Raw genomic sequence first — 15397 nt, forward strand, 5'->3', positions numbered from 1 at the left:
TGACCCTTCCACCTTCTCAACAGATCCTCCCCCTCAGTCTTGGGTCTAAAATAGTGATGACCCTCATTCTTCTTATGTCTTCTGAGAGAAGAATTATTACAAATCAGAAAGCTATCCAGTGGCCTGAGATTAGTGAACTTCAGCTTCTCACAGTTTGAATTATGTTTCCCTCACCCCTAAGTAGATTTTGTTAGGTGTGTTTTGAGAGGAGAGAAGGGAGTTGGGAAGCCAGGAGGGAAATATGTTCTCAGGGTTTTGTAGATCTAGGTCTTTAGGTGCAGGCCACACCATCACCCAGTAGGGCAGGGCAGGGAACCCCTGCAGTGCATACAGACTCTCAGAGCAGATTGCAAAGTGTGTCTGTTTCTCTGAGTGGAAGAGTGATGCCAGGATTCATTACCTGGGGCTGAAATTCAGCTACTACTTTTTTCCTCCACAGGCTCCTCGTCACAGAGACTAACCAAACCTTCCCAGCAACCTTCGTGTGTAGCACAGGGTGTGGAGCTAAACAGGTAGTTTTTGCTATCTGTGTGGTCTTAAGTTCCCAACTGTAAATCCTCGCCACACTGCTGTAAGGATGTCGTAAACTCATGTCCAGCTCTTAGCACAGTGATCAGAATGTGCTAATCCCTGAGTTGATCACTATGTTATGATTACTATGACTCTTTGGTGTTTGGTTATGACATAGTGTTTTAGTATGTATAGATACTTATGGATACTTATAGCACCTTTTGGTAAGAACTGCTACATTCCTCTGAAAAATGAAGTGTTTACTAGTTTTCAGTGAGGTTTCTTTGCCTCTGATATCCCATGGTGCTGACTGCTGGATTGTATTATTGGTGGATCATTTTGTAAGATTTAATCCTCCACTGGGGAAAAAAATGGAAATAAACACAGAGGGAACCAAACTTTATTTGGTATCTACTGTTTGGGGCTCTTTATATTGTAATCTAATTTGATCTTTGTAACAAGTAAAAACATTGAGACCAAGAAAGATTGAATAATTCCCTTAAGGTCACACCCATCTAGTGAAAGGCAGTTCTGAGATCAGATTCATTTTATTTCTCCTTTCCTGCTTCCATTTCTCTTGGGATTTATAAGGAGATCCCTGGATTTCTCTTATGTATTTCTCTATTTACTTTATGTAATTTTTTTCTAGAGTATTTTATTTTCATCTATGGCACTGAGTAGAGAGAGAAATTCATCAAGACTATCTGTCCATTTTAAAGCAAATCTCTTTCTTACAGGTAGCAGTAGCTGATGTGCAGTTTGGCCCCATGAGATTTCACCAAGACCAACTTCAGGTACTAAGGAACCAACCAGGTTACATCACCTGTTGATTTTTAAAAATGTGTTTGTGGGAGGGAGGCCTAAAATTATATGTAAGTCTTCTAAGATGATAGTATTACATCAATGTAGAATTTCCTGAAACTTGATAGTAAGGGCTGGAGTTGTGTAAGAGGATGTTCTTTTCTTAGAAATGTACATTGAGGTATTTGAAGGTAAGAATTTGTCTGGAACCTGTTTTAAGTTGGTTCTGCCAAAAAGAAAAACTTAATTGGCTGTGTATACACATTATGTGTTCAGAGAGAAAGCAAAGCAAAGGTGGCAAAATGTTAACTGATGAGTCTAGAGGAAAGGTATCCAGATGTTCACTGTCATTCACAATTTTTCTATAGGTTTAAAATTTTCCATAATTAGAAGTTAAAACATATACCTCTCTATGTTGCTGAGTCAACTCTATTAGAAAATACGTGTTATTTTTCAAGTCCAAAATATGAGAGAGAAAATACCCCGTTGTACTCAGGAGCCTGAGACAGGAGGATCACTGTGAGTTTGAGATCAGCCTGGGCTATGTAGTGAGTTCAAGGCCAGCCTAAACTAGTGAGACCCTGTCTCAACAAACAAACAAACAAAAAACATTACCCAATTGAAATTTAGCCATGTTATTTGGGGCTTCCTGTATACACACGTACTCACCCACACACACATTTACTGTTACATTTTTTTTAACTATGTAAAGGAGAGACTCAAGTGTGTGCTCTTTATTTCCTTGGATCTGTGGTGTGTGTGCTGTGAGTAAACTTAAAAGTAGGCCTTGGGGAAGAGGCTTTCTGTTGCCTTTGTATTTGGTCTCATAGGCCACTCCATCTCTACTTGAGCCCTGTTGCCCCACTGGGGAACCTGGCTCTGGGGAGGTAGAACAGAGGTGCTCCTTAGTCCCTTTGCCTGGATTGGGAAAAGGAGCTTGATTCCAGACCAGGTCCTGGGACAGACAGCATCATCCTGGGCATCAGCATGGACACACCTCCCTCCATCTGCTAGTGTGCCTGGGTCACTTAACTGAAAAGGTTTGAATTGCAATGTTTTAATCTACATCACTTTTTATAGTCAAGGTGATTTTTTTAACTTGGAGAAATTTAATAAATGTTTGAATGAAAACATTTAAATATATAAAAGATTACATTTTCTAATAGTTTCCCTGAAATACTAGTGTTTGTCATCTAGGTATGTTCAGTTAACTTTCTTTTTTCTAAAATACTTATTTGTGTGTTTTAATGGACTTGGTTTTAAGATAAAAAGCTTTAAGTCATTCTTGAGTTTTACCGATGGGTAAACAAGCAAAAGAAGTACATGATTCAAGCACTTGGACACTGAGTTTAAAGCAGATAGAAAATGAAACTTACTGCCAGGTATTGTGGTGCATATCTCTAATTTCAGGCCTTGTAAGACTGGCAGAAAGATCACTGTGAGTTCAAGGTCAGCCTGCACTACATAGACAGAGTCCTCTCTCATCCCCCGCCAAAACAAAACAATGAAAAACACTCATTTGGGGAGCTAAGTGAAAATGGCGCCGAGTAAAGTGAGGCAGAAGGATTTGAACAGATTGCTGTATTCACATCTGTGTCCCTGCTTTGAAATATTTAGGGATTTTCTTTGAATGATTAAGGAGTAATAGTTCTAACAAAGTGTTTTTTTTTTAATAACAGTGTCCATTCTCTTTTGATTCAGGTACTTTTAGTGTTTACCAAAGAAGATAACCAGTGTAATGGATTCTGCAGGGCATGTGAAAAAGCAGGCTTCAAGTGCACAGTCACCAAGGAGGCGCAGGCTGTCCTTGCCTGCTTCCTTGACAAGCACCATGACATCATCATCATAGACCATAGGAATCCTGGACAGCTGGATGCAGAGGCACTGTGCAGGTGAGCACAAGACTCAAGCCTGAGTAGTCTCGTTGGTATTCATGATAAACGCAGCCTGCAAACTCATTAAGTTGAATCAATCAATCTCTTTCCTTATACGGTATGTAAATTAATCAAGACACTAGTACTTCATTTCAGGGATTAATCTTTATTTCTTTTTCTTTCTTTGCTTTATTTTGCTTTAAAAAGTTGAAAATATGAGTGAGAAACATTATAAATTAAGATGAAAGCCAGTATTTAATTGCACCTATAATCCTCATACCACAGCAATAAGAATTATAATTTTCCAAATTATTTTTAAAGTTATGACTAACTTTAAAAATTCAAAATCACCCTCTAATGTTAGATAAATACACTTCATTTATAAATATGTGCACAATATTAAAGAGTTCTGGGTTGCAGACATAAATCTAAGAAAGTGCTTTTTTAAATTAAAAAACATTATTTGCTGCTGATGTATCCAAGGCAAAATAAAATATCCATTTAATAGGGAAAGACAAAACATAACCTCAGTGGAAAGTAAAATATTATAATAGTAACTTAGGGGTATTCAAAATTATGACTTTTAATAGGTAGAAAAGATTTAAACCAAATATAACAAGAGTTCAAAATTAATGTGGCAAACAGATAACATCATATCAAAGAATTTTTTGCAGGGTACTTGGTGATTTCAGTATATACCTATGTCCTTGGTAGTGAGAGCCCCACATTTCTGGTGGTCAGACCCGGTTGCTTTTACCTGAGCATGATTGGCCACCACTAGAATTTCCCCTCTGGCCTTGATGTGGTCCCTGAAGTGCTGCCTGTGTTCATCAGTAGGCTGTTATCACCGTAGCCAGTATTTGTTTGATATGTCATCTCGCCAGTCACCTAGTACAGGCACAAGGGATACCCTGTTGAGAGAAATGGAAAGAACTCCGGCTGGGATGGAAGGAAACCCAGCTTTTCCTTTGACAAGCCACTTGGCTGTGTGTAACTCTGCCCTCTCAGGGGCTGTTTTATCTTAACTATAAACTTGGAACACATGCTTTCCAAGATCCTGTCTCTGTGACTTAAGTGGATATGACTCAAAGGAAGGGAAGACAATATCTAAGTTGGGAAGTGTTTAAGAATTGATGTAGCAGTCTTGGTGGAATGCTCAAGGCAGGAGAAATATCTAAAGAGGGCCACGTGGTCACCAAGGTGGACATGGGACAGGGAGGAGATGCTGAGGAGAGCTTGGCCTCTTTCCCAGTCTTGTCCAGATCCCAAACCTAGCCACAGCTGGGTGCTGAACAATGGCGATTTATATTCATAAAGATAACTCTGCCAAATCATTCTGTTATAAAAGAATCATGAAATTGTATTTGTTATATTCCACATTGTGCTAAAATATATATAAAATTAGGCTCTACTTTTTCAGGGAAGAAAATGTACTATTATTATACATTTTAGGAATATTCTAAACATGTAGGGGCTAATGCACTCAATAAGTTTTTACTGAGACCTGTATAAGACAATTTTATAGTCTAAAAGTAAATAAACAAAACTCTTGTCTTTTAGAAGCTTATAAATTAGTGGATCTGAAGCATTTAAATGAAAGGTACTGTTACATAAAACTCAGTCAAAAAGATTCAGATCAGTTCCATAAGTATGAATCTGTCCTCTCACGGGTATAACTGTTTCAAAGAATTATAGCATAAAGAACGGGAACTTGGTCCATTTGACATTGGCTCTAGAGCAGCACAGTGTTCAGGATGCATTTGCTCTGCACTGGGCCCAGGGCCTCGCTTGAGGGAGAGCCTGGGTTTCACAAGTTCTCTGTCATGTCAAGCCCAACTCGGTCTAGATTTGATTTGCTGGAGCAGGTCTGCTCCCTCCCTGGAATGAACTGCTAACACTCAAGGGTAAGAATTGTGCTCTGCCAAGGTATCTGCTCTTTGGTGAGCTGAGCACATCCTCACTGCCAACAGAAACTGCTCATACAGGGGGTTTCATATTTGAGTTCCATCGAGGTGCCTGTACTTCCAAAGACCCTCTTCCAGTTTGTAGCTCTTAGCAGGATGGCTGCAGAGTGAAAAAGCTTACATAGGTTTGGGTGGAGAAGTGAAGAGCAGACAGAGCAGTTCCTGCTGTCCCTGTTGCTGGCTGGAAAGCAGACCCATACACATGTGGTTCCTGGTCACGTTGCTTTCTGGATGACCACAGTATAGTCCTAGCCAAGAATCTCAGTTCTTTTGCTACTGTCTTCTCCTGAATCATCTTCATCTTCTTGGTGGCTTGCGTGTGGGGTTTGGTGTCTTTGTGCCATTCATTGTGAGTCTTCCAGAAGCAAAAATAGGTCTGGTTTATTTTCCTGAGTCAGATTTTGGTCCCTACCTGTTTTATCTTCCTGAAGATCATCCCCAGAAGATGCGTGTTTCTTGATGTAACCCCGCAGATTACTGCTCTTCCATGGGCTTGCTGTCTACCCTCCGACCTCCAGAGCCCCTGTGACCTCAGCCCTGACCAAGCCCTGTCCTTTTCATCTCCTCTTCAGGAGGGCAACCTATGGAGATACCTAATGGACACCAGTGACCTGTGAAGGGTTTTTTCTTTTATCTTTGTGGTACGGTGGCTAGCACCCAGAACCTTTACACTGAATTGTATCTCAAAATTTAATTTTAACTTTAAAGGATATATTGGTTACTAGTACAAAATCCTTCAGTTTAAGAGGAAAGGATTATTTTGGCTTGGCTTTCAGCAGGTTCTGTTTGTAATTGGCTGTCTACAAGGCAGAAATGGCATGGCAGAAGGGACTGGCAGAGGTCAGGTGCTCACCCCACTGCAACCAAGAAGCAGATCTGGGGAGCAGCATGGAGAGGAAGGGGCCAGGACCAGGTATTCCCCTGAGCACACACCCTGAGACCCACCCAGACACTCCCAGAAGCTTACTTTACCAATCTGCAGATGACAGTCAGGATGAATGATCAGGAGGACAAGCAGAGACTTTAGTACAGGCTCATGAGTGCCCACAGAAGAGGTTTATATAGAGAGCTCTCATTCCCGCCTTGGTCAGAGAGGGCTTCACAGAGGACGTGTGCAGTGAGTAGAAGCTTTAAAGTAGAAGCAGCAGCATGGCAGGAATAAATGGGGCTTTAGCTCCTCTACTTGGTGTGTATGGCTGCTGGACAGGCAGATGTTGAGTGTGGTACAGACTGGAACTGGATCACCAAGGCCTAATGTGCTGAGCTGCAGGTGTTGAACTCTGTCCTTTAGGCTGTTGAAACGCTGATGCATCCTGTGTAGACAACTTCTGAAGCAGAATGGGAGATAGAAGGCTGTGGTAGGGGATGGAGCTGAGGCAAGGCAGCAGCTGTGGCTGGGAGAGGTTGCCTTGTGCAATTCCGAGAACCAGGGCTGCCTCCCACTTTTTTATAGAAGGACTGGGGAGCTAGTAAGAGGTAACATTTGACCATAGCAATAACTAAAGCAGAAATCAGAGATATGCCCAAAACTTGGAGAACAGGAAGGGAGAGAGGGACTCTTACTGTGCCTATGGGACTGGGGAACCAGTGAAGAGCCTTTTCCTGAGCTGTACCCCATATGCCTAATCCTTGGAAGCTGAAGTTCCAGTGGCCCTACAGGGAAGCAGTGGAAGAGGCTTTGGGTCTCTCCCTTTTGTGTTCTGCTGAGCCCACAATGCTGAGCTGCATTGAACAGAGAAGCAGATGGCAAAGGGCCAGCTGAGCAGGAAGGCCTTTGAGTTGGCCCCAGTCCTGTGCACCAGCCCCTACTGTCACTCTACCCCTTTGTCCTTTATTTTCACGTCCATTTAGAAATCCAAGACGAGTTAGACAGAGCCGTGCTAGAGCCATCCCTTTTCCTTCCCTGTGATGGGAACGGGCGGAGGTGAAAGGAGCCTGAGAGCCATCCTGTGGGTACTGCGGTTTCAGAGTTGCAGACCACACCAGCTCTTTGAGAAGTAGTCTGCATTTGAGAACCCGAACAAGCAGGCAGGAACACACTCGGTGCAGCAGCTGCCTGGCGCCTGCAGCCTTGCTGCCCTTGCCTCACCCGTGCCTGTGCCAGGCCCTTGGAGGAGGAAGGCTGCTGATGCCTTGGGTCTGGACTGGGGTTTGCAGGAACAGCTAGCTGGTCCTCTGCTGGCCATTCCCTCATGGGGAAGTGAGCAGGTGAGGGAGGGAATCTGTAAAGAGCTGCAGGATGAAGGGGAAAGAGTAGTATGTGCATGAAGAAAATCATCTTTTAAAAGATACAGGAGGAGGGATTCAAGGGGGAGGGTAGGGAATGGGGGAAAAGTTATATCAAGTACATTCATCATCTATGATGAATGTAATCATTAGATATATCTAAAATGTACCAGTAAATCTGATTTAAAAAATAAAATTTGCCAGGGATTTAGCTCAGTGGCATAAGCACCTGCCTTGCAAGCGTGCGGTTCAATGCCTGGTACAAAAAGAAAAGAAAAATTAAAATTTAAAAAGACATATGTCTTTAGTAGACATGCCACTCTGAAGAGGTGAAGGTGTGGTCCTGCGTGCTGCTGAGGCAGGGTTCTGCAGTGAAAGGACACACCTCATAAAGGAGATAGAGGAAACTGTATGGAAACTCAGGTGCAGGAACAGAATAGAAACCTACTTTGGGTGCAGAAGCAAGCTTGAGCTCAGTTCTGCTTTCATACAATTTCTCAGTTCACCCTGGTCTGTGGATCCTTTTACCTTTGCAAATTCCATTCTTTTCCATCTGAGTCTCATGCCGCATGGTAGAGATCAGCAGCCAAGTACCAGTAATGGAGTTGTGCTTTTGTAAAATTGAACTCTTTAAAGAGCTTCACTGTGAGAGGCTGACACAGGAGGATCATGAGTTTAAGGTTAGCCTGAGCTACATAGCAAGAAGCTTTCTGACAAAATAAAACAAAACGAAACAAAACAGCTTTGCTGTGCTCTTACTCAAGCCTCCTTTTTTTCTGATGTTCTCCCAGGCCATCATCAGAAGTATTTGTAGTTGTCTGTGTAAGCTGAGACTAGTGGTTGCCCCCAGTTTTTGTTTCTGTTCTTTTTTGTAGTAACAGAATTTCTGATCATTGTTGGGCATATGTCCACCTCATAAATATTTTGTGGCTTTTCTTGCTGCTGGCCAGTGGAACTATACTTTCACATTGGGTACCCTCACAGGGAGGGTATATGTCCTGTTTCTTACCGTCTGGCATGTGGAAGTTTAGCATCTCCTAGCATCTCCTGTACGTTGGTCCAGAAGGAAGAACACATGTACAGGCAGCAGAGGAATACCAAATGAATGGGGCTGGGCTCCTGACTGCAGAGTCCCATGGCAGCCCTGGCTGTCACCCTGTGCACATGGCTCCTGTGAAAGACAGTGGTATATGTGGAAGCCACTCTGCTTTGGGTTTTCTTCATATGAAGCAGCACGGGTTTTTAGCGTGTTCAAATTGCCACAGGGCCATTCCCGTCTCTCCTGACCTTGAAGTCCGCCTTCAAGTACGTTTTGACTGTGCCAAGTCACTTGTCTCCTAGTGCTCATGATTCTAAAGCAAGAGAATTTTTTTTTCAAGCCAGGTTCCTAACATGTCCATTTTTATAGCCACTTTTTACTCTTAGGCATTAGAAAAAGCCAAGAATACACTTCTGCCTTATTATTCTGCTTCAGAGCTCCCTTAAGGGCTTTATACCCCCAAGCACAGTCTTCTCTTCTGCTGCCTTTCCACTGTGCACCTCATTCCCATATCGCCAGCTACAGGAGCAACCAGAGCACCTGCTGAGAAGTCCTACCTTGCGGCTTGTGTGTCATGACATCACTCACATATGTTTTTCTTGTAAAAAGCTAAGTGCTGGCATGAGCTGACTTGGCTGCACATTTAAATCTGCCTTTCCTCATTTCAAATCTCTGATACGATAGAGAAACATAAACACCAGAGGAGACTCTCTCTCTAGAGGTCACAAAAATACCATATGTGAGTCTGTGTTCCTTATTTCCTGTTTGAGGTTAGCTCCAGGGAGAACATAGTTACCAGGAGTGCACTGGCCATGTCTGTGTGAGTGTTGGCCACACTGGTGACCAAGGCCTGAGCTGGCCTCCCTGGGTCCTTGTACAGGAAGCTCTTCTCCAGGCAGGGAGACCAGGATTGGACAGCCGTTAGAAAGGACCCTTCCGCAGTGCCATGCAGTCCCTGCATGGAGCGGGACCAGGAAAAGCAGAATGGAGAGATGAGCTGTGTGTCATGACAGGAGCTGCTGGTCCTGCAGCTGCCTTTCTATTCCTAAGCAATTAACTCTTCCACTCCAGACCCCAGGGCTAACCTGCCTCTGTTGCTAGACTCAGCCTTTTCTCAGCCTGAATGCCCCAAGGCAGGGGACAGCAAAGAGCACCCTCTGCCCACTCATTTTCATCTAGTCCCTGACTCCATTCATCCTGCACTGGTCCATTTTGGTAGTTCAGAGATCATATATGGTCTTCAAAGCCTCATATATTTATTCTCTGGCCCTTTGTATGTAAAGCCTGTAATACAATACATCTTTCTTAAGCATCTGATGTAGTTACGTTTTGTACTGTTTTGGGGAGAATTGGGAAATAGTTATTTTCTGTGGTCTGTGATTCAAAAGTGGTTCTATTTCCTGAACTAATTGTGTTCATGCTGCTAGCACAGCTGAAGTTACGTGATCAGCCCATCTAGTCTTTGTTCTGTTCTGGACATGTTTTCCGGAGGCCAGCACACTTCTCCTTTGACAGAGGCTGTCTGGAAATGGTCCTTCTGTTCCCCTCCTGCTGAGTGCCTCTCCAGTCTGCGTTGTCTTCCTCTGTCTGGGGCTGAGTTCTTTCCTCTCTAGTAGCCTGGATCTTCTCCAGACAGCCTTGGTGTCTGGTGAAGCCCTGGTGTCCAGACAGTCCTGGTATCTTCCCCCATCAGAGGAAGAGTTCGGGAGTTTTCTTCCTTTGCCTCTGCATGGCATTTATGTCTGCTCTCCTTGACCTTCCGGCTGTGTCTTTGTGCCCCATAGTCTCGGAAGCGGCTTCTCCCAAAGAGTTGTGAACCTTCTTGGGTGGAGCAGAGCCTTCTGCTCTTTACCAGGCCTCTGATCTTCACATCTTCTGGCAGGATTGGTTCTCTCCTAAGTACTAACTTTGCAGTGCCTGCTTTGGGATTTGTGGAGGGTATTTTGCCTCCATTTTTCCTAGGAATTTTTCATTCTTTGGGCTGCTGAGACTATAGAGAACTCCTGCATGGTCATACAGCCTTGTGTCTCCGTCCAGCGGGAAGAGACAGAGCTGTGATCCTTTTCACATAAGCATAAAATAGGGAGAGTTCTCCTCTGGAAGCCACCTAGATTGAGGATACCAGAGCAGAGAGGGAGCACACCAGTCACCTCAGTTAGGTGTGCATTCAGCCTCCATGCTTAGTGGTTGCCACAGTTCTCCAGCCAGGGATTTATTCCCAAAGAGAAAGATTAAGTAGTCACAAAGATGAATCTAGAATATAAAGGGATCTTCTCTTCACTCCGTGTCCCCCAACATTAATTGTTCTACCAAAAATATTTGACATATTTGTGTTTAACCATTTCCCGGTGCACTCCAGTGTCACTCTGGCGGTTCATGGACTTGTTTGTTCACATACTGACTGTCTTGGGTGTTGCTCAGGCAGGTGTCATTTCAGCCCATCAATGCTTGTTCACATGTCTGTCTGTTTTTATAGAGACTAGTTTTTGCATACTTTTTTATTTAGTATGTTGCATTTGCCTTTGATGTTTGTTTCCAGTGAAATCTAGTATTAAATTCTGGTTCATTTATTTATTTAGTGTTTTTGAGACAAGGTTTTACTATGCATTTCAGGCTGGCCTTGAACTCACAGGGATCCTCCTGCCTCAGCCTCCCAAATGCTGGGGTTATAGTTGAGCACCACCAAGCCTGGCTTAATTTGTGTTTATTTTACTTGTGGAAATAAACTATAATTTTTCACCATGATCTATAAAAACTTTTCATAAGTACATTAGAGATAATTTTCATGATTTTCCAAGACTCAGTGATACTGTTTTACAATACAAAACAGCCATGTGTGGGACCCTGAGACTAAACAGGAAGGAAGTGCCAAAACATCTGCAAAAGAAAAGGCTAAAAAGGGACAGAGGTTAACATAGCAGAGAGGAAAAGTCTGTTATGAAAAGGAAAAACAAAAACGGCCTCTCCTTACAGTTAACTGTTTACTGTTCATAATTCAGAAATGACAGAACTTGAAAGAAGAAATGAAACTAAAAACCTCCAGCAGCGGTCAGTGGTGATAATAATTCTATAGGTAATATCGATAGAGCTGACACAACAAGCTAATCAAAAAGCAAGGAAAAATATTGTCATAAAGTATATATCTTCTGGCCCATCCAATACGGAACTTGTTCGTTTAATCAAAACAGGGATTAAAATTAATTTAAAATTTAGGTTAGGTCTACGCGACCAAGTTGAAAAATACAGAACGGTGAAATTCCAACCAGGGAGTCCATCATTGATGTCTTCATCATTACATTTAGTGGGTGGATGTTTTATTAAAATTATACCAGCTATAGAAAAAAATGGAAAGACCAACACTACAGTGTAAAGTGTCATGCTCAAAGACAGTAATGCAGTCCAGTAAGAGAACCAGATACTACTGTCCTGATTGTGCCCTGATGTTGTATATTGAATGTTTTAAGATATACTATACACAGAGAAGTTATTGAATAAATTTGATAGAATTTCCATTTTTATATTTATTAAAAAATCAATGAAAAAATGCAATTTTGGGGTATCCTGTATTGGACTGGCAAATGGTTAAAAAATTACTTTTGTTGACATTTCTTTGTTTTTCTAAGGTCCATAAGATCATCAAAACTCTCAGAAAATACAGTTATTGTTGGTGTTGTACGCAGGTAAACTGCCATGGCGGGGTTTTGTTTCTTGGTTTTCGATGTTGAGTTGCAGTGAGGCTCAGCTGACAGGGCCAGACTGGGGATTGCCTCTGTGGCCGGCGTCCCTTTCAAGTTTGGCTTTTTCTTTGTGCTTGTATTTTTATTTTGCTTCTCCAGTTAGCTTCACAGAGTAAGTTGTGCTTCCTGATTTTAAGCTTTTTCCAGTAGGGCCAGGCAAGCCATGAGAGAATGGCCTTCCTGAGAGCAGGACTTCCCAGGGAAATCATCCTAGTGCTAACTCTAGATGCCTCTAAGGGTTGAAATTATAAATGAGCAGAGAGGATTTTTTTCCGTAAGTAAGAACAGACAGGAAATACAAAGGAGGACAACAAATATTCAAATAAATGTTACTTAGCATACAGATTTTTATAGATAGAAGAAATGTTTCTGTGTTTTTAAATTTTTTTTCCCCAGAGCTGTGTGAAAGAAAGGATTATTTTTGAAATGGGGTCTTCCTGTGTTGCCCAGACTGGGCTCAAACTTGGGATCCTCCCCTAACCTTCCACCCTACCCTTTGCCTCATGCTGAAATGAGATATGCCACCACCCCTGTTGGATTTTTTAAAAAAATAATGAACTGGGAGTAGAACAATATGAGAGAATTTAATTTAAACATTTTTCCATATTGAATAAGATAAATGGACACACCTCTATTCCCACTGTTAGTGCAGTCTCTGTATCTCAGGCATTATAATAGCCAGCTCCAGGGGCATGTATCTGTAGACCCAGTATTCAGGAGGCTGAGTCAGCAGAATAACTTACAGCTGGAAGTTTGAGACAGCTAGAGCAACTTAGTGAAACTCCATCTCAAATAAAAGCGTTATAATAATATATTTCAGGAAGATTAAATATTAAAGCAGAGAGTGATTTTCAACTTTGTATTCACATATTAGCCTAATTCATCTAAAAGTACTCATGATATGACAGTTAAAAGTATTATGTAAACTAGTGTTCATGCAAGAGGTGAGATGTCATTGACAAAACCTGTGTCTGACTCTTGCTGTATTCTTTTGAAGGGTGGACAAAGAAGAGTTGTCTGTGATGCCTTTCATTGCTGCTGGCTTTACAAGAGTGAGTACTTGCGTCTTAGCTGTACAACTATACCTAAATGTGAGAGATTATTTTATCTCAGGTCTTTGTCTAGCGATTTTGAATTTGGGGGGAAAAAGTCATTTCCTTCTGCTGTGTTACGTGTGGTAACTTTATAACCTGATAATCTAATTTTTAACACTTGAATTTGTTAATCTTTCAAAACTATGATAGTCAAAGTCATCTAAGCAAAATAAACTCATAATGGTATACTCATTAAAAATTCTATCACAGAATGTACTGGGGAGTTTTTCTGGGAAAGAGCGGGGGAGGTTGAAACAGGGTCTCGCTATGTAATTCAGGCTGGCCTTGAACTCACAGTGACCCTCCTGAGTGCTAGGATGACAGGTATGCTATTTTAATGCTTACCTTTAAATGCAGTTTTTCAAAGCCAGGTCATAGAATCTAAAAACAAGGCAACTTGAACATGGCTTTGTGCACCCCCAGCTCCAGTCTCTTGATTTCTCCTAAGCCAAGTGATTGTTGAGGGCTTTGGTCAGCTGATGGCAAATGAGGCCTGGGAGTCATGTTGGAGAGCTCAGGAGGTCCACAGTTTCAGCAGTGGGGTGGTCCAGAAAGCCACGCCCTGGACCAAGGGGCTATGTGGGCTATGTGGATGGTGCCCCAGCACCCACAGCGACAACTTTAATCCTCCCAGAGGAGGACCCCTTAGTGTTCAGCCCCAGAAGTTGCAAATTGAATTTTGATAAATGAAAAGCTAACAACTGAAACAAGAAGTGAGAAGAAACAACCTGCATGTGTCACAGATACACAACCACAGGAAATGAGTTAGAGAGGCTAAGAAATACGGGAGTGGAGTGTGGTGCTTAGTGTATGATGCCTAGAGTTCCAGAAGAGGAGGAAGCATGAGACAGAGGAAGAATCCAAAGAGTATATGACTGAGAATTTTCCAGCACTGATGAAAGAATAATCACAGATTCAAAAATTCCAGCAAATCCAAAGTAGACTAAATTAAAGAAGAGTTTACATCATGGTGAAACAAATACCTGTCTGAAAAAAAAAAGACAAAAAGCAAAAACAGCCAGAGAGAAATACTAAAATCAATTAGAGAACAAAGGTTACCTTAGGAAAGTGACAGTGGTACCAGCTTCTCAGCAAGGTGAGAAACATGATAAGGGGAATAGTATTGGCAGTGTGGTAAAATAATTTCCAGTCTAGAAAGTTATATGTAGCATGAATGTTCTAAAATGAGGATGAGATAAAGACTTACAGAAAAATGGAAACCAAGTTCATAGCAGATCCTTGTAAGGAAGTTCTGAAGGATGCAGTTCTTCCAGAGGAGGGCGGCAGGTCTGCCTGCCACATGCCTGCCCCTCACACTGCCCTCTGCCCCGGCTCCCCTGCCCACCCACACAGACATGTCCATGTGTTTAATTCCGTACATCTACTTATGTGTAACACTATCCCTGGGAGGACAAACATGGACTGAGACGTCCAATACTCCCTTAGTAGGAGTGTGCCCAGAGGGAGAGGTTAATAGTAGCTTAGTGTGGCAGTTGTGCAGTTGCAGTGTGTGGGTAGCAGGGAGTGCACACATTCTCACACCTAGACAGGTGCAGAGGCCTGTCTAGGAAATGTGCCAGAGGGAAGGCAGTGAAGTGTTGTGAGGTTTCATCCCTGTGGGAAAGATGTAGGACAGAGTTTCACTCGGTGGGACATACTTTGTTCTGTGGGTAGTTAGTATCTTATTTGCAAATAACAGAAACATCACTGCTTTATGAGATTATTGAAAAAAAAGTTGATTGTTAATAGGACAGAAAAAAATAATAAAACTTGGTCAGATGGGCAAACACAAGACAAAACAACAGTGTCCCTTCCATCAGTCATCAACATAACATGTAGCAAATGCACATGAGGCTTTAGATTGCGTTACAGGACACAATCCTGTGAGACATATCTATATATCTGTCTCCTAACATGTAAAGCAATAGAAGGTGCTTAATACTAAAGATCAACGATGAAAGATCGAATGAAAGCAGACAACACAGAAATGATAGTATCAATATCTAATAATAAGGAACTTAAAATTTTATACACACACAGTTTTGTATAAAATGGGCACATTAGCTTATTACCACACAGTTCCCTGACTGTTTTCTTGCCCTTGTTTGACAGCCTGTATAACATAGACACATGATAGTGCCTGTCTTCAACC

At 42.2% G+C, this 15397-nt stretch overlaps 1 protein-coding gene across 2 annotated transcripts in view; it reads left to right on the forward strand.

Annotated features, from left to right (window-relative positions):
• Pde8a (phosphodiesterase 8A) overlaps positions 1–15397 on the forward strand; it is a 122376-nt gene that overhangs the window by 63125 nt on the left and 43854 nt on the right. For both annotated transcript variants that reach the window (XR_010047975.1, XM_003475479.5), the window contains exons 2-5: positions 1248–1304; positions 3013–3203; positions 12038–12094; positions 13149–13203. Coding sequence is in view for 1 of the 2 variants with exons in the window: in XM_003475479.5 (XP_003475527.3) it covers positions 1248–1304; positions 3013–3203; positions 12038–12094; positions 13149–13203 (360 nt within the window). In the remaining variant the exon portion in view is untranslated. The remainder of the gene's footprint in view (positions 1–1247; positions 1305–3012; positions 3204–12037; positions 12095–13148; positions 13204–15397) is intronic.

This window comes from Cavia porcellus, unplaced genomic scaffold (assembly GCF_034190915.1).
Source record: "Cavia porcellus strain 051 isolate PalLab524CR breed Dunkin Hartley unplaced genomic scaffold, mCavPor4.1 scaffold_6, whole genome shotgun sequence".
In the NCBI taxonomy this organism is placed as follows: Eukaryota; Metazoa; Chordata; class Mammalia; order Rodentia; family Caviidae; genus Cavia; species Cavia porcellus.